This window comes from Dermacentor silvarum, chromosome 4, assembly GCF_013339745.2.
Source record: "Dermacentor silvarum isolate Dsil-2018 chromosome 4, BIME_Dsil_1.4, whole genome shotgun sequence".
In the NCBI taxonomy this organism is placed as follows: Eukaryota; Metazoa; Arthropoda; class Arachnida; order Ixodida; family Ixodidae; genus Dermacentor; species Dermacentor silvarum.
The window spans coordinates 100332397-100352396 of record NC_051157.2 but is presented as its reverse complement, the minus strand read 5'-3'; the positions used below and the strand labels follow the sequence as shown (position 1 = coordinate 100352396).

At 48.6% G+C, this 20000-nt stretch overlaps 2 protein-coding genes across 2 annotated transcripts in view; both read right to left on the bottom strand.

The window, feature by feature from the left end:
- Positions 1–7110, bottom strand: part of LOC119450455 (O-methyltransferase MdmC) — a 33258-nt gene extending 26148 nt beyond the window's left edge. The window contains exon 1 of the mRNA XM_049665881.1: positions 6964–7110. Coding sequence (XP_049521838.1) covers positions 6964–7092 — 129 coding nt within the window. The 5' untranslated portion in view covers positions 7093–7110. The remainder of the gene's footprint in view (positions 1–6963) is intronic.
- LOC125944746 (probable caffeoyl-CoA O-methyltransferase 2) overlaps positions 1–20000 on the bottom strand; it is a 105741-nt gene that overhangs the window by 26148 nt on the left and 59593 nt on the right. The gene's annotated exons all lie outside the window — the stretch shown is intronic.

The window sequence follows — 20000 nt, the reverse complement described above, 5'->3', positions numbered from 1 at the left end:
CGAAGACAGAGAAGAGTCTGAAGAGAAAAATATGAACATACTTTAAGCATGCACAAATGCTGAATGCAGCCGTCTTTCCTAATGAGAGCAATAAGGTTAACAAACTTCGGGTTAGCATCGAGGTGAATGCCAAGGTATGATACACTATCACTGACACTAATGAAATGCGTGTCAATTGCGATGCCCGGTAATGAGGTTAACTTGCGTCGACGTGATTTAAAACCAGATATTTAGATTTATTTGGATTATTAAGTAAATAATTTTTGTGGCGCCACTGGCATGCTACAAAGAACGGTATTTAATTTAGTAGTGACAGCGTTATTACATGTATTGGCAAAAGAAATAGTATCCGTCGGCATATAAAACAAACTTAGTATGTTCGTACTGTCAGGGGGAAGATAATTGATATAAAGCAAAACAATTTATGGAAGATGTAATGAACCTTAATGCACTCCTTGATTAATTGTTTTATTAGCGGAGAAAGAGCCTGATATGTATACAGTTTGCTTTCTGGTGAGCAACCAACTTTTAAAATACTTGAAGGTCGGACTTGAAATACCATAGGCTACGAGTTTGTTACACAACACGGCATGATTAATGGTGTCAGGTGCCTTTGTGAAATCTTTAAAAAAAATCTGAGACAACCACGCATCTTGAATCAATAGAGCATTTCATTTGAAAAGTCTTCATGCTATTTCACACTTTCAGGCATCGGTTTCAAGCGGGTAATATTTCCACCTCTTTTTTAATCACGTGGCTACGGCAATGTCCTTGTTATCTAGAAAATTGAGACATCCAAGCAAACAGCACTAGAGCTTCCTGACACCGTAGTCGGTGCGAGAAAATTCTACTGCACCAAAGGCATAGCTGCGGTCAGTCAGTTAAAGAACTTTGTAGAAAGGTCCTGCGAGTTTGTGGGACAGGCAAAAGGGCCCGCCTAGGTGACTGCCAGGAGTTCTTGAGTCCTGGCGGCTTCCTCGGCACGCTGGACAGCCCAAAGTTGATCTTCAAGGGAAGAGCTGAGTGATACAGTCTCCCAGCACGCGCGGAGGCGATCGCGGAATGTTGCATCACCATTATTGTTTGTTATTCCTCGACATTCCCATGGCATATGTTCCAGATTGGCTCTAGAACCACAGTTTTGCATCTGTTTTGCATATGTCTGGGTAAATGAGGTGTGAGGTCGCGGGTTTGGATAAATTCTTGTCTGTAGCTGCCGCCATTCGACAGACTGCTTTTTGCTGAGATTTTGGTGAGGTGGTGGGACAAAGCACCTTTGCAATTTGTAGGTTGTGTGATGTTATTAAATCTGGTCATACGATCCTCCCATTCCCACTCCTCTCCATCCTCGGTCTCGGTAGACGCTAAGGTACCAGCCCTATTATCGGCCATGACTCGGTCCGTAATCCTTCGAGCCACGTCTTGTGACGTCTTATTATTATTGCTTTCTCCTGGCGAGGTGAAGGTGTGAGCGGGTGTCCATAATAAATAAAGATTCCTTTCTTGACTTTTGTTACCTGCCATTAGGATTCGTAGTGCCTCCGGAGAGATTGGGCCGTTAGTGAAATTTAGTACTGCCACCTGGGGGTCACTGACTATTACGTCCGCTTCGTTCTGTGATACGCCTAGCGCAATAGCTATACCCTCCGCAGTCTCGATTTTTGCTGTGCTTGCCGTAACGCATGTTTTGCACTTCTTTTCGTGATCAATTACGACGGCTGTGAAGCCGCGCCTGTGCTTGTATCTAGCAGCGTCAACAAATACTGCGTCTTTACTATTCCCAATTTTATTTTGTATGTCCATTGCTTTGCTTTCTCTTCTACCTTTATGGTATTCGGGGTGCATGTTCTTGGGTAAGGGGGGAACGGATATCGTATCCCTGACACCATTTGGGATGTCCACTTTGGTTCCGTGTGGAGTATGGTACCGAATACATAGTCTTTCTAGTATATGTCTTCCTGTCTTGGTCTTAAAAAGGCGTTCGTACTGCGCTATCCGCTACACCTCTATGAGCTCGTTCATTGTGATGCGCAGGCCTAATTTTAATAGCCTGTCGGTACTAGTGCTGATTGGTAATTCTAAGGCTTGTTTATAAATTTTCCTAATTAGACATTCTAATTTCATCTTTTCTGCAGCGTACCATCTAAGGTAGGGTGCGACGTATACGATCCTGCTGACAACGAACGCCTCTACCAGTCTGATCATGTTTCCTTCCCTCATTCCCCTATGTCTATTGGATATCCTTTTGATCAGCCTCATAACTTGAGATACTGTTCCTTCCAACTTCCTAACGGTTTCTCCATTGTTGCCTTTTGTTTCAATGAGTAGTCACAAAACTCTGATTTTATCAACCTTTTGTATGGGTTCACCATCGGCAGTCTTCAATTGTATGTCCGTTTCTAGATTGTCTGCCCCTCTTTAGCTGTTTGGTTTACGGCCCCTGCGAGTCGGCCTGTACAATAATAATTCTGATTTTTCCACTGAGCACACCAATCCGGTTTCCTCTAGGTATTGTTCGACTACATCTATCGCGCTTTGGAGTGTCTGTTCTATCTGCCCATCGTTACCCTCCTTTACCCATAGTGTAATATCATCGGCATATATAGTGTGGTTGAGGCCCTCAATATCTTGTAGCTTCGCTGGTAATCGGAATAATGTCAGATTAAACAGCGTCGGCAATATGACTGACCCCTTTGGTGCGCCGGCGCTGCCAATCTCAATCTCTTCCGAGACGAGGTCCCCCACGGTGATCTTTGCCTTTCTGCTGGTTATGAAATCACAAACATAAAGTAGGTTCTCCTTCCTAATCCTAGCTCTTCAAGGCTGCTGAGTATTGTCTGATGTGTTACATTATCAAAAGCTTTCTTTAAGTCTAAGCCGAGGATGGCTCTAGTGGATCTGCCTGGGTTGTCTGTGATTTGGTGCTTGAGCTGGAGCACCGCATACTGCGTGGAAAAATTCCTTCTCAAACCCAGCATCTATAGGAGGGGAGCAGGTCCCTGTCCTCGGGATAGTTGGTTAGTCTCGCTAGTACCGCGTGCTCCATGAGCTTTCCAACGCAATATGTGAGAGATACGGGTCTCACATTGTCCAGCTGTAAGCGCCTGCCTGGCTTAGGTATTAAGATGAAGTGTGCCGTCTTCCATTGTTGTGGTATTTTGCCGGTTTTTTAGCATTCATTGATATATTCTGTCAATTTGAGTTACTCAACATGACAAAAATGTGATTGTTATTTTCGCGTATGTGTTTATACTTCAAAATAGCCTTAAAATCATACAATTTTTTGTACTGGAACCACATTAAATGTCTTAAATATCTCGCTTGCGTGAGCGTCATGTGGTGCATTACTGATATGACGAATTGATTTTTTTTACCTGGTAAGAGAGAGACAGAAACAAAAAGGAAAATCTTTTGTTGTGATTTACCTGGCCAAACAAGGTAAGAGTAATTAACGTGGGAATAAAAAAGGACGTTATAGAGTTACAGTTCATTTTGCGCGCGACCATGTGTCAGACTCTATAAAGCACGCCACACGCTTTCGCAGTGCTTTGCCCGACTTCAGCTACATGCCTATTGGATGTCAGGAGTTAATTAAAGGTGATCCCCAGAGTTCGAATGTCTTTCACAATGTTAACGATCCTCGAAAGCACATATGTGGAAGGAAAGACAATCTGTGAAAATATAGGAGAGGAGTGGAGCAAGAAAGATGGCTCAAAATAAAGCTTGAACTCAGAACAGAATGACAACACATTATGAAATGTATCAAGATGGAGAAAGTGAATGTTGTAGAGTCTGCATTCGGGGCACAAGCGAGTGTCTGCTGAAACAGGCGCGAAATTCTTGTTCGGGTAGTCTTCTGAGGAATCCGTAGTGAAATAGGAACGACTACATCCGTGCATGTAATAATTCTATGAATGACGGAATACCAAAATAAGATTTCGGTAAGAGTACGTCTATAGCTAAGTGTGGGAAATTATCCAAACTTGAAAACTTGGTGGTTGCGAGTTCAGAAAACGACGTTTATGAACTTATGAACTTTCTTCTTTTCTGCACATACTCCATTATTCTGCTATTTGAATTGTATGTGCCATTCGGCATCACTGAGTCATATTTAGGTAATTAAAGACACATCAATGTGAACAATTTGAGGAACAAAAGAGGGGTACGAAAATTGCTTCTCACTCTGCAGGCGGAACCGAGCACGCGCAGGCCTCGTGATGTACGTTACGTGATGTACGCTACGTGCTTAAAGAAGGCGGAAAAGCAAAACGCACTATCCAGAAGCGCACGGATGTTACTTAGTTCAACAACCCTCGTCAACATTACATTATCAACAAATAAGGGAAGTCGATATATTGTATTTTTCGCGAATATTACAATTTTGATTCTAGATGAACTTTGAGTGAGGCCGTTTACCTGGCGACTTGCACAGAACCAGGATGGGTCAGACTGCAGAACGCGACGGTCCCAATACTGTGTATCTCCTTAAATATTTTGATGTCGTCAGCGTTTTGAAGAAATGAAAACTTCTGGATTGCGAATGAAACATCTTTGATGAATACAGGTTTTCGAGGAGACACACGGCTACATACCGTATAGACAAAATAAGACCTATCATTGACGCCAGCAAAGCAAGATCTATCGAAGAAATAGCTACATAGCAGAGCTACAATAGCAGCGTCTACACGTCTAGCAGCGTCTCGAGGAGTAGGAGATGAATGACTACGTCAAAGGTTTTATTAGGTCCTAGTACACAGCATCAACTTGCCCCCGTGCTCAGCTCGCGTTATTCATTTGGGGTCTGGATTTAAAGAGTGGAAAAAACGTGACTGCTTCTCAAAGTACGTGGGAAAGTGTAAATATTGAAGCAGTTATTCAAATATTGATGTCAGCACAGGTACAAAGATACAGCCGAATGCTTTGGTAATGGTGATCGGGATGCTATGTAGCCCGCAGGACAAGGATGTTCTCAGATGTCTGAGGCATTCGCTGATGATACTGTCCTCAAAGTGTTCCGATCAGGAATTTGCATCAGAAGAGCCTGGCTGGTGAATAGGACTGCATGCTTTTGTGCTTGCCTGTGGCAGATAGCCCAATTCTAGCTCATGAGCTGGTCTACTCAAACAGGTGGACATTACCTGCACAAAAAATTGAATGCATATTCGACTAATTACCAAAAATGCACTAATTAGGTTCTTAAGTACCTTATGGCCCATATTGCCATTTACAAATTCTAGCCGGGGAGATCGCAAGGCGGATCCACTTGGAACGAATTCTGAGGATGACACCAGTTAGAGGGAATTTTGTTAATTAGTCAATTATGCATTACAATTTTTATGCAAGTAATGTCCGCCTCTTCGAGTAGACCAGCTCATGAACTAGAATTGGGCTATCTGCCACAGGTAACCTTTAACATTTGTTGAAAGTGTTCGCTCATTTATTTAAAGGGCAGCCGATTTTATTTTGATCCATGTTCCAGCGTCTTTCATCAAAACTAATTTTGCTCTGCGCTTCTCTGACTTCCAGAGAGACCCAACCCATGTCAGCCTGCACTGCCTCATTTGTGATTTTAACGTGGGCTCCCAAAGACAACTGGCGTCTCGATCTTTGGTTAACTTCCAACTCCAGCACTATCCGATTTTAAGCACAGGTCATTTTTGCGAATGTCAACGCTGGCGCAGTTACTCCTTTCCAGGTTCCACGCAGCAGCTGATACTTACTGTGGCCCCAAAATGTTCTATGCTTCAATATTGCTGCATTCTGCTTAGCCTTTATTTATTTCTTGAGTGCTTTAGTCTTTCCTTCGATTACGTATACGCCGAGGTATTTGCATTGCTTGAATATGGGTATGACATGCTGTTGAATTGACTCCCGGTAATTGCACATCTCTTCATCAAAGAACGTAATCGTGATTTATCCGTGCTAAACTTAAGGCCTAGATTAGCCACTGCGTTGTCACAAATATTCAGAAGTGTTTCTCAATTTCTTGAATTGTCCGTTAGTAGCACTATATATGTGTATATGTGTGCGCTTCATTAAGAACACTCAGCGCCACCTAGTAGCGCCACCGCAAAACCTGCCCGCGGCCTCTGCAATGCACGGCGCTCCGGGGTGTGCGAACTCTCTCAAGCGCGCCGTGGGGCAGCCGAGCTCCTCTCTCGCGCTTCTTTCTAGACACGCTGCGCCATCTAGAGTCTCTGCCGAGAAATCAGTGCGTGGCCTCCGAGACAAGAAGTGTGGCGCACCGGTGAATGCGAACGCTGAGAATCCTTCCCTCGCTTGCCACCCACCCAGTCGCACATACACAGTGGCTCAAGTTGGCGAAAGTTTCATTGAAAATCGACACATATCGAGCGCATTTTGGGCTCAGTCTGCTAAAGAGTCGCGTCTCCGTTCTTGAGGAACCCGTGTGTCGTGAGCTCGATTCCGCATAACACCGGAGAATTTTAAAGCATCATTTTTATCGTTGTAGAGCAGCACATACCTACATACCGGGTGACCCAAGTTGGCATCAAAGAGGTTCATTGAAGACCAGCACCAGCCAGTTGATGCATACTGAGTGCTCCAAGTCAGCGTCAAATAGTTTATTTGAAGAACGGCTCTTACCCAGTTCCGTCTCTACAGAGACCCATGTCGGCAGGCAAGAGTTTAGTTCAAAAGCGGCACTTTTTTTGTACACATTGCCACATATTCAGTGAGTCTAGATGGTAGGACGGTTGGTTTAGAACCCTGTGCGCTCAGCACAGCAGCCCAATGCTCTCACCATTTCAGCATAGAGCACACATTGACCCATTTTGGCGAGAAAATTGTTAGATAGGAACATAGATAGATATATAGAAAGTAAGCTTCTGGAAACTCCGTGAGTTACCCTAAGAATGCTAACGCTATAAAACCTCCCAGCTTAAAATGCCAATTTACGTGCAAGCAAATATTCAGACGCTCAAAGAACAAGGGCTACGTTACTTGGATAAGTTTTGCGAGAACCGGGTTCAGCCGACCACTGTGGTTGACGACATAGTCGGAGACCTGAGGCCCAAGATGGAGTCGGCCAGATGGCTTGACGAAGTGAAACCGACCGTTGTTTTCCGCCATTGGAAAATATGAAGCAAGTAGACAGACTCCTGTGTGTGCACTGAGGACTCGAAGCGGCAGCCAGATACCGGTGCCTACAGTGAAGCAGAGAGCGTCGGCCAGGTCATGGGGCCGAAAACTGTCACGAGCGGGGTTCCAGCCAGCTGTGGCAAGGCTTCGTGTGTCGAGTGACACAGGTGGGACTGCGCCGTTGGAATGAGTATACCGATGAGAAATTGTTACTAAGTATATTAAAACTCAGCGTTCTTTACCTACCCTTCCTGTTATGGCATTGCTGCTGCGGCTGTCTGCTGCGAGATCGGCCGAATGCGAGAACCAGCAAATGCGCTTGTGTACCGAACCCCTGCATATACACTTGAACGCCTTTATGACGAAGTGCTTCGGGCCTCCGAAATCACTCGTTATACAAGTTACTTCGTTGTCAAGGTCACGCACCCCACAGCTCACAGCAGACCCGGGACAGAATTATTCCTTCGTTGTTGTATACAGGTCACTTCCTTGTAGAGGCAGTCGTTGTAGAGCTGCTCTACTCTATATTGACTGAGAAAGTAGTGCCATGAGAGCGCATCAATGATCTGCGTAATAAAGAAAATTCCTATATACAACCTGAGCGTATGATTTCGTTTATTAGATATTTCTAAAGCACAACAATCTGCTCTCGGAATAGAGCACTATCTTCAACGGCTTCCTTTTATATGACATGATCTTCACTGATTTAGCCATTCGGCCAGAGCCACTGGCGCTTTACCCATTCTTGGCGAATCCTCCAGAATATGTACGCGCCACTGTGGCTCAACCACGGAGTAAGATAAGACAGGAGCGCCGACTTCCGCGCCTGCGCACAGCAATTCGCTCGGGACAAAACGGTGAACGAAAATTATACATCTCGTAGCGCCATCTGTCGAGGGCGCGGGGAAAACACTCAACAGCTTGCTTCCATGTGCGCAATGCGCTGAGTGGCGGAGACCGCCGGCGACGGAGGCGCAGAACGGACAGCGCGGGCACCCGCTGAGCGGTGTCGTCATGCTACAACGTGGAGACCGTACGGCCGTCTCAATTTGACAGCAATCAAACACAAAAAATATATGCGTACAAATAAATAAAAGCGCCAAATAAACACGCGGTAGCGCTTTTATGCACGCATACGAAACTTTTAGATTGTCTTTAAGATGGAACAGACTATAAATGATGCTGTACAAAAAGAACACAACACAGAAGTACTTGTTTTTCACTCCTCTACGTCTGCGCGGAAGCGAAGGGGCGAAATTTTCGTCTTCCTTGCTTTGTTTACCATGTCTGCCAGTATGTTTATTGCATGCCTGACGGAACAGGTTATACTTGTGCGTGAGAGACTTGACAGTGACAGACAGACAGACAGACAGACATGACAGACAGACAGACAGACAGACAGACAGACAGACAGACAGACAGACAGACAGACGACAGCAGACAGACAGACAGACAGACAGACAGACAGACAGACAGACAGACAGACAGACAGACAGACAGACAGACAGACCAGACAGACAGGACAGACAGACAGACAGACAGACAGACAGACAGACAGACAGACAGACAGACAGACAGACAGACAGACAGACAGACAGACAGACAGACAGACAGACAGACAGACAGACAGACAGACAGACAGACAGACAGACAGACAGACAGACAGACAGACAGACAGACAGGACAGACAGGACAGACAGACAGGACAGACAGACAGACAGACAGACAGACAGGACAGACAGACAGACAGACAGACAGACAGACAGACAGACAGACAGACAGACAGACAGACGACAGACAGACAGACAGACAGACAGACAGACAGACAGACAGACAGACAGGACAGACAGACAGACAGACAGACAGACAGACAGACAGACAGACAGACAGACAGACAGACAGACAGACGGACAGACGGACGGACGGACGGACGGACGGACAAGAAACTTTATTTGGCCCAAAGGGACTATTTTGTCGTAGTCGCGGGCTGCACCTTCACCGGGGGCGCAAGACCGTGATCTTCAGCCCTGTCGTAGGCCCTTTGGACAGCCCGAAGCTGGACATGAAAGTCTTCGCTTTTGACGACTTCTTCCCAATCTTCTTGCCTGTTGAAAGGCGAGTAGTGCAACGAAGAACATTGCCACAGCATTTGGTTCAAGGTGGATCGTTCCTCGCCGCAGTCGGGGCCGCGGGGATCAACACCCGGAGCGTAGTGGCTCAGCCTGGATCGAGACGGAAAGGAGCCCGTCTGCAACATTCTCAGCACCGACGCCTGGGGTCTGCCGAACTTCAGGTGAGGAGTCGGGCACGCCTGAGTTCCAACTGGTAGTGAGCAGTGATGTCGTGGAAAGTAAGCAGCGGGTCCGTGGTCCGGTCGATCCTCTGCGAAGCCGGGCGTCTCGGACCGGCGCGGCTGACGAGACCTCGCGCCTGGTCGTGGGCCAGCTCATTGGGGTTTCTTGAGCCGGGAGAGACGTTCCGGCGCATGTGAGCCGGGAACCAAAGTGATGACGTGATGGGCCGTGCCTGGCTTGCCGGTCCTCAGCACCGCCGCAGCCTCGGCCGAGACCGAGCCGGCGAGAAAGGCCATCGCCCCCGACCTGGAGTCCGTGAAGATCGGCGTGCGCCCCGGATTGCACAGAGCCAGCGCCACTGCGACTTGCTCTGCGACGGACGCCGTAGAGTGTTGGATAGACGCTGCATTCAGGATCTTGCCCTGAAGGTCAACCACCATGGCCGCGTACGAGTTTGATCCGGGATACTGCGCCATGTCGACAAAGGGCGCGAGCTCTCGGTTCTGCAGGGCAGTCTTGATGAGTGCTCGGGCCCTGGCTGCGCGCCGGGCCTCGTTGTGTTGTGGGTGAACGTTCCTTAGGAAGGGGGAAACTCGAAAGGCACCCCTTTCTTCCTGGCAGAGTGGGACGGCGCACTAATGCGCGGCCATGGCGGCCAGGCCCGCCATCTCGAGTATTCGAGTAAGGTGGCAGAAAGGCGAACCATCTGCGCCGTTTTCTGTGCTTCGATGACTTCGCTCAGGGTGTTGTGGACCCCGAGTTGCATCAGCTTCTCCGTGCTGGTCGTCACGAAGATAACGAGGACTCGTTTAATGCTCTTCCTGATGAGTGCGTCGATCTTGTTCTCCTCCGACTGCGACCAGTTTAGCGCGGAAGCCACGTAGTTGATATGGCTCATGAGGAATGAGTCATAGATCCTTAGCAGGTTGGCTTCGTTGATGCCACCCCTCCGGCTCGTCACTCGCGAGGCGACTCTGACCATGTTCTCCGTCTTCGCGCTTAGGCGCGCGATCGTTTGCACGTTGCTGCCCTTTGCGTTGATGACCAATCCGAGCACCTTGAGAGAATCCACCCTCGGGATGCGCTGACCCGTCTTCGTTCTGAGCTCTATCGGTACATGATCCAGTGGCGTGTCGAACTTGTGGCCCCTTCTGTCGGGCCGATACATTAAGAGCTCCGAGTTGATCGGCGAGAGGACCAGTGCCGTCCCCTCGAGGAATCCTTCCGTGACAACCAGGGCCTCTTACAGGGCCCGCTCCACCGCTGCGTCCGACCCGCCGACGTGGTGTCTTCTTCTTTCTGGAATTTTACGTGCCAAAACCAGTTCTGATTATGAGGCACGCCGTAGTGGAGGGCTCCGGATTAATTTTGACCACCTGGGGTTCTCTAACGTGCAATACAACGCAATCACACGAGTGTTCTTGCATTTCGCCTCGTCCGCGTAGAGAGCGTGATTGTGATTGACGTCCCTGACTTGATCGAGTCAGACCAAAAGGTCTCTCATGGCAATGTTGAAGAGCGGTGGGGATAGCACCGCACCTTGCGGCATGCCACGGGCTTTCAGCGCGTTTCCGTCCGACTTGATCTGGCCCAACTTGGTCGTGGCCTTGCGATCCCTGAGGAAAGAGCCGACGTACAGTCGCAATCTTTTTGAGGGTGAACACGGGAGCGCAGTGGCTTTCTATATCACCAGCGCCGTCAGACGGCAGCCTCAATATCTGCGCGCATGCTCGGGGAGGGTACGCTCCTTTCGTGCGCATTACGTCATCTATAGCCCGCGTGTGCCGTGTGCTAGCAGTTTTTTGCCCCTCAATAGAAGCCAAATTATGACAGAAAGCACGATTTTGATGCTTTTAATTCAGAACCTTGGGCTTCTTATGCTTGGCGTTATTGTAATTACTTCAACTTTTCACTTTGTTTAGTTTTCCTTCTGCTGTGTTCTTATCGTACAACGAACAGGCAAGGGAACACAAACATCCGAACTTTCATTTAGTGCACGTTCAACAAAAGATTGATCCGTTTAGAAGTAGTATTAGTAAGCAGGAATAATTTTCTGTTTGATGATGTTAGTATTTTGTCATACAAACCTTTGCGGAAACAACTGCTGCCATCCTAGAGGGCAGTGACGCGTACAGCGCCGGCACAAAGTCATGATGCGCTCTAAGGTCCTCCCATTCTTGTCGAACGGCTGCTCACAGCTCGTCCGCAGTCGTCGGGCGGACAGGTTTTCGCACCATGGCTGCTTTGATGTACCCCCATATATTTTCGCAGATGTTCATGTCAGCGCCTTTGGCCGGCCAGGAAAGCATGCTGATTCTGCGATTTTTTATATGTTCCTTGACAACTTTTGCCGTGTGAACCGGCGCCAGGTCATGTTGAAACATAAAGACAGCATCGGGAAAGACGCTGTGGGCGTAGGGCCGCAACACATTGTCCAAAATTTCTGTGCAGTATCGCTGCGATGTAAGGGCACCTTCTATGCGATGCAGAGGCCCGAGACCATGCCTTGACACCGCGCCCCACACGTTCATGCAGTTTCGGCCACTCGCGGCGACTCCCTGCACATTGGCTGGCTCGTAACAGCATGGAAATCGTATTTTTGACCATCCTTTACAAAATCAAACGTGCATTAAGAAAAGTTTCTTACCGTGGTTCGCCAAACTCGCATCCGTTGGTCTTGGCGAGTTGTAAAAGTCGACTACTCCGAGAAGATCACTGGGCCCCAGTCTTCTGCCATCCATGAGGCGTGTGCTTCGGCAAACTGGAGACGTGACTTCTTGTTCGAAGCAGTGACGACTGGCTTTCGTGCAGCTACAGATTTTCGCAGTCCAGCACTTCAGAGGCGTCGCCAGACCGTAGCAAGAGAAGCGTCCACATCTAGCTGCTCCCGCACTTGCCTCGTGGACTGGAACGGGTTCTCGACGACAGCAGCTACCATAAGCGCGTCTTCATCCTCCGTCGTTGCCTTTGGTCGACGCCTGTGTGGGGCATCACAGAGTCGGCCTTCCTTGCTGAATTCCTGAATAATCCTGTTGACGGTCTTTAGCGGCCTGTGCACGAGAGCACCGCTGGAGCGCTGTGAATATCCTTTGAGCGAATATTGTACGATTTTCCACCTGTCTTCTTCGGGAACGTGGGTCATGCTGAAATTCAGTTGCTGCTCTGACAGATGCGGTAATGTGCAAGATTATATATACGCTCCTCAAAGACGGAAGCCGCTTCTTAAATACGCCCACAAGTGTCATGACCATGCGTGGCCTGGCTACAGATCAACAATGATCTTGAGAACGCCCACAAAACATTGCATATATTTTCAAGTTTATTGATTCATCGTGGGGAGCGTGATGAGAAGTTCAACATCGTCACCAATCCCGAACCGTACAGCTACCTTATTGCGGTACGCGCGCAGCAGACGACACGCACTAGCTTGCGTGACGCAACGCGCGGCGGGAGAATTGAGAATTTGCGCACGCCGGACACACTGCGCATGAGCAATGCTTCTCATTGCCGCCGCTGAACCGCGCTGTGAGCTCAGAAGGCCACGCGTTCCCGTGTTCACCCTCAAAAAGATTGCGACTGTACGCGTGAAAGCGTTCGCCGAAGAATCTCGACAAACAGTCGAGGACGTGCTTGTCCTTGACCATTTCGAAGGCCTTGGCGAGGTCCAGCGCCAAGATGCCTCGGACGTCTCTCGTGACCACGTCGATTATCTGCCTCTTGATCAGTAGCATGACCTCTTGAGTGGACAGCGAGGGTCTGAAACCGACCATGTTCGGCGGGAGGAGTTGTCGTTCCTCGACATGCTTCGATATTTTGTTGTGGATGACATGCTCCACCACCTTTCCCACGCAGGACGTGAGCGAAATGGGTCGCAGACTGTCTATGGCCGGTGTCTTGCCCGGCTTCGGAATTAGGATCACTGTGGTTTCCTTCCAGGCGTCTGGTACGGTGCCCGCCGCCCAAGATTCATTTATTTCCTTGGTGAGTAGTTCGATCGAGCCGTCGTCCAGATTTCGAGGGAGTCTGTTCGAGATTCCGTCCGGCCAAGGCGCCATTTTTCCGTTGAGAACTATTTTGAAGGCCCTCCGCGGGGCCGCGCTGACCGACATGGATATTTCCACGATGCAGTGGTCACTGCTCAGGTTATCTTGTAAGTTGCGCCTGTTCGCTCCCGGTGCATTCTTGACCAAGCCCAGGTCTTTGGTGGTGTCTCTCGAGAGCGAGTTACCCATGCGCGTGAGGTAATGGGGGTCGGTGATCAGTTGTAGGGAGCTGTGAGTTGCTGCCTGCAGGAGTCTGCAGCCTTTGGGAATGCTTCTGACGTAGGCCCAGGCTGCGTGCGGCGCGTTGAACCAGCACCACCAAGACTAGAGAAGGCTGAAGCGCTGCCTCGGGTGACGTGATGCGCGTCATCATACGGAGGCGGCCGTGCATGCGAACGCGGGCACAACGCCCATGGCATCGACAACAGTTCTGCGTGTTGTTGTGAAGCAGCGTTAGCCGATCTTGTTTTTTTTTTTTTTTTGGTCAGTCTTTGGATGTTTCTCGTTGTGTCAGGATGCCGTAGGCGTCGCTCGGTAGAGCTCCGTGTGGTTGTGCTATTTTTTGTCTGTTGCTGGATGTTCTACGTGCCTAACGTGACTTTAACTGCCGACGACGGGTAGCTGCAGCGATTGAGACAGCACGATGCCGAATAAGTGCTGTGTACCGTGCTGCCGCGGAAACTACACGGCAAAGTGCAAAACCCATGTGTTCAGGTTCCCGCGAGATAAGGAACTGCTCAAGAAATGGATTCGTGCAATTCCACGACAGCACTTCTGCCCTACGGGGAACTCGAGGGTGAGTAATCTCCATATTCCTGATTACTATTTCATTTTGTGGAATAGTGAGTAAAAAGCTATTTTGTTGCCGTGCTAACTGAAATAGACGTATTTCTGTGAGCGTGGAGCAGGCTTTCGTTGTAAGTCTCCTCAATATCGCATCCTGGTGTGATCGTGCTTAGCATGGGGTCTGTGTTCCGCGGCGGATCCACTTTAAAGCAGTGCTTATCTTGTAATTCCGGTTCGTAAACAGATTTTGTCTTTAATCACATTGATTATGATAGGTATTACAACTATATCCATTAAGCAACGTACTGATATGCTTCCTTTGCACACAGAGGAAGGGTCTGCATTTTTATATGCCGCGAATACCGAAAATTTTAGGTGCATTTATCTTTTGTATTTAGCTTATGAGCCCAAACCAACTTCTTGCCTACGATGAGGAAAGAGTTAAGAAAATTAGGGTTTTAAAAAATACTCCACTTGATAAATTCGCATTTATGGTGTATTAGAGAGACAGAATTTACTCATGCGTGGGTGATATTCTTCCTCAGGTATGCGAAGCACATTTCTCCCCAAAGGACATCCTGAGGGAAACGTCATATTTGGATGATGCTTCATGGAAAACAGTCACGGCTCCTTTGCCCTATCCTCGCCTTTGAAAAATCACAGTGCCATCGAGATTTCCAGACTGTCCGTCGTATTTGTCGACTGAGAGCACCACACGGGACAGCCCTGATACCAAGCGGATCCGTCTAGATGCTTTAGCTATGCAAAGAGCTCTTGCGGAATCCGCGGAGACATTTCGTCAAGAGGAAGAAGCCGATAAAATTGCGCAAACTGAGGACATAGTTGCTCACATGAGACTACAGAAATCCACCTTCTGGCACACTATTTAGAGCAATGAGGAGAAAAATCTGTTGCACATCGTTGAAGACGAGGCTCCGTGGAATAAGTGTTCTGTGGCCACCAAAGCGGACTTAGTTGTTACGTTTCACTTCATGAAGTGCTTGACCACGAAGCTTGTGTCTATCTTACGCGTTCCACCTACGGCAAAGAGCAAGAGGGAACTAGACGAATTTCTCGATGGCGTCCAAAAATGGGACAGCCAGCTTGGATCAACTGAGAAATTGGAAGAAATCCTCAAAGTCATTTCCTTCCTGCTCGATAAGCTGAGCGACACAACAACAGAGGAAAGATTTTGCACGCTCCAATTCATTCGTGAGCCGTTGAATTTGCTGCCAATGAACAAGGTTCGGAGGCGTTATTCAGCTGAATTTATGGTGTCCTGTTGCCTTTTCTGCACAATTCCGCCCCCTGCCTACAACTACGTGCGCAGCTACGCGAATGTCATCTTGCCACACCCCATGACGATTAGATCAATATGCTCATCATGCGGCATGAACCCTCAGTTGGAGCATGAAAATTCGGCGTTCCTGAAATACATGGCTACAAGGATTTCCTACTTGGGTGACTACCGACGCACTGTCACACTGATGGTGGATTAAATCCACATTAACACCTTTTTTATTACAAAGGTGGCGGTATCACTGGCGTGGCCCACAATTCAACTGAAGCGGCTAACAGTGCACTCGTCTCTATGGTGCAGAGCCTAACGTGCAAGTTCAAAGAAGTGGCCCACATATTGCCCATCCTTGGCGCCGACGCGAACTTGCTCGAGTTGCTGAAGGACGTCATATGTTGGCTGGAGAAGATCGGCTACAAAGTAATATGTGTCGTAACCGATAACAACAAAGTTAATGGAAAGGCTACGGAAAAGTTCTACAACTCTGTGCCTTGCCTAGGCGACAATCACCCAACTTTTCTTTACCCACATCCATGTTCGGCTGAGAGGCTATTCTTCTTGATTATAGACACAGTGCATTTGTTGAAATGCATTCGGTACAACTGGCTCCGCCAACGCAATGACCAACACTGCTTCTCGTTCCCGGATTTCCACGAAGGAATGGCTCAACAAAGGTTAATGCTCTCGGCGTCTTTCGACCCCCTGAGGGATGTGTACGACATTGAGCTCGGCCAGCTGCTTAGGCATGCGTATACGTTGTCCCGAAATGGTCTTTTCCCATCAGACCTCGAGAAACAGAACGTAAAGCTTGCGTTGCAAGTATTTACCGACACCGTGTCCCCCACCCTTCGAGTCATTACAGTAAAACATACGTTGAATCATGTTGAAGGGACCGCCAGTTTCTTAAAAATAGTTGTTAAATGGTGGAAAATTGTCAATGTGAGAACTGCGTGCAAAGGCACAAGACGAAAGACGTCGAAAGACGCCGAGAGCATGAACCTTTGTTGAGTCATTACTTCGTGGAAATCCGGGAACGAGAAGCAGTGTTGGTCAGTGCGCGTTCCAGGAGGTCCCACCTGGGCCGACAAAGTGACACAGACGAAGCCGACGGGCCAGACGAAACACGCCGCCGCACAGGCGAGCGAGCGTGCGCACGATCCCAGGATCGCGCATTTGATGAACGAAAACGCCAGTCTCAAGGAGGATATCCAGAGAATGAAGGCCGACTTCGAGGCCTTCCGAAACGCCAGCGACGGAAGCATCACCAAGCTGGCTCAAGAACAGCGTCTACGTTAGGGACAATCGGCAGACCTTCTACAGCCTATCGACCAAGGCGTCGTCGAAGGCGGGAGAGACGCCGCTCGTTATGGCCGGTGATTTCAACCAACACCCCCTAGACTAGAGAAGGCCGCAGCGCTTGCTTGGTGACGTCACGAGGTGGAGGTAGGTGTGTGTCGGCGGAACGCGCGCAGAAGACGACAGAGCGCACAAATCTGTACAGTTACGCAAGAAATACAAGCATATTAGGGACTTCTAAGACATGGGGCGCTATAACGTAAAATAATTCCAAAACTGTTTCGATTCCAAACTCCTGACGTCAAAATGACGTCGTAAAACATGCGTATGGGGGCGAGACACGACGACGTTTTTCAAACAGGCCAATCAGCAGCCTCCATCTTTGCCGGAAGCACGTTTTGCTTGTTTTTTTACTCCTAAAGGGGCCATATAGCAACTTCATTTTAGATATAAACACCTAATACGTAAATGGATAATTGTTTTTTAATGTATTACTATTGTTTTGTAATATTTTGACGCGCAAGCGGCTGAAGCGCATTTTCAATTAATTGCAAGTATTCGCATTTTTCGAGCCATAGCCACACACGCGTCGATTCCGCATCCGAGCCAGTCCGAGCCATTTCGCTGTGTGCGGTCCCGCGAAAATTGAAAGCAGGAAATAATGGCGGCCCCTCCGAAGGGACCCCGCGTGTCGGCAGCCCTGACCACTCTGCTTGTCGAGTTTATGGAACAGCACCCGCACTTGGCGAGAGGTGCCACAAGCCTCTCGCAAAGTATGAGTGCTGCTCAGAAAAAAGCGCTTTGGCATGAGTTAACTGCCACGCTCAACGTACTAAGGCCGGCTGTAAAAACAGCTCGGCGCTGGCACCAGTATTGGGCGCGGATAGTGTATGACATCAAAAAACTTGCCGCGCAAGTAGAGTCCGAGAAGAGGTGAGCCCGCAGCTAGCAACATACTTCGGAACGTAAGCTCACTGTGTTCATGCTGTTGCTGAAAAACCGGAGGTGGCAAGCTGGGCGGGCTGGAGGGCCGCGTAATCGAAGTTTTAAGTCGGACCGGCCCAGGCTACGCTCCGGTAGATTTCTTCGAGGATGACGCCGAGGTGCGTACCGTTTTGTGTTGCTATGTGTACCGGTTTGGGGACGTTATACACTGTTCAAAGCTGGTGAATGTTTTACTGCTGTGTGCTTATGTCTGTTTTCTTGCAATTAAGAACACATGCCAGCATATTATATCCATACTTTGCAGAAATGAAAATGTGGCCCCACTAGAATAACATAAGAAAGCAATGCTGTTCAGAAACGTCCTGTGATTGATTATATGGTTCGTTACTCCGTGAAGCATGTGTAGTCACGAGTAAGTCAGTTGATGCATCAAGCATGTTCTGTACAGAGTGAATAAATCTGAATAGACTTGGCAAGCAGTTCATAGAACTGAAGCAACAATAACAGTATTGAAATGACGTTCATAGGGTGCAACGCTCACACAGTGTGTCTACTATGCTTTGTTGTTGCAGCAGGCAAGCTCCAGCGAGGAGGAGGCCGCTGCCGCCCGCGTACCTCTCCCGGCAGCGCCACCCCAAGTGTCCGTGGGCACAGAGCCGGGGACGAGCGGCACTGCGCGTAAGGCACTTTAACAGCAATTGCAATGCGAAGCCTTCAGAACAAAGCACTGCCTGTTCTGACATCTTAAACAGAAAAAAATTATTTCACATAGTCAGGAAGAAGAAGACGGCTGCGAAATAAAAAAGGAAGAAGAAGACGGCTGCGAGTCGAGACGCGTTCGCTTCGGTTCCTGCATTTTCCAACTTTTTCTAGTATTTAATCGTCGCGTGTCCATGTTTATTTGTGCAAATATTTTCAGTGAAGTTGTAAGGGCCACGAGGATACCCTCTTTTGCCACAGTGAGTGACTTTTCACCAATTTACGGACATTCCTGTGCTTCCGGAGACCACGCCCTTGCTTAGCTCATCTAGGCCACCCAGGCGGCCTCCGGGGCGGCTTGGCACCACTCGTCCGCTACCATGATGCAATATCAAGTAGAGGGAGAAAATATTCTCCCGGAGGAAGTTACTCAAGACCAGGGATGGCAAACTGCGGGCGCCAGAAGAGCTGGCGCCAAATCGCGGGCAGCTAACCCGAACGCCTTGGCAACACCTTCGGCTCCCCGTAGCAACAAGTCTACTGGCGCGGCGCTGAAGTCCAAGATTATTAGGGCAAGCCGAATGCCGATTCTTCCCAAAGAAGACATGAAGATTGTTATTAGACCAAGAGGTGGACTGGATATTTCCAAAATTGGAGCGGCTACGGTGGCTGACGCAATACTTGCAGCCGCCGGCCTTAGCCAGGATGAGCTCTCACAAGACACTCTGTGCCCGAACTTACAGCAAAACATCATGGTGGCCAGCACTCCTAGACGGGAGAATGCTGACCGATACGGCCGTATCAAGCAAATCCTCATCTCAGGCAAGGTCCACGAACTCTGCGCGTACGAGACAGCCCCGCACTCCACGTGCAAGGGGGTAATACGTGGTATACCGTTACAAGCAGGCGCGGATCCAGGGGGGATGTCCGGATGTCCTGAAGCAAACTGAAAGTCGTCGAGCCTTGCAAGAGCAAGAGTGTTATCGTTGTGGTTCTTTAGACCATCTTGCGAATAGCCCTCTCTGCAAAGCTAGGACACATAAGTGTCGTAAATGTGGAAAGATTGGCCATCTGGAAAAGGTCTGCAAGTCTCTCCGAAAGTCTGCGAAAAAAGTTCAGCATGTCGCGGAAGACGACAAAGATACAGCTGACCCAGACGATCACTTAAGTGTTTGTCACATCTGGAGCCGTAAGAAGGGAATTTATGCCGTGTTGGAAATTGAAGGAGTTTCCGTATCGTTCCTGATTGACACCGGATCATCGGTTTCAATCCTAGCCGAAGAACTTTACCAACGTCATTTTGCTACTGCATTTCCTCTGACATCAACATCCGTCCAGCTCCTCGATTATTCTAAGTCAGCAATTCCAATCAAAGGATGTTTCATTGCTCCAGCCACATTTCACGGCCGATGCACTTCTGTTCTTCTGTACGTTGTGCCTGGAGGAACAACCATACTTGGTTTAGATGGTATCGCAGCTCTGGATATGAAGATTCAAGGATCGCCGCTCAGGTGTCTGCTAATGACACAAGAACTCCTT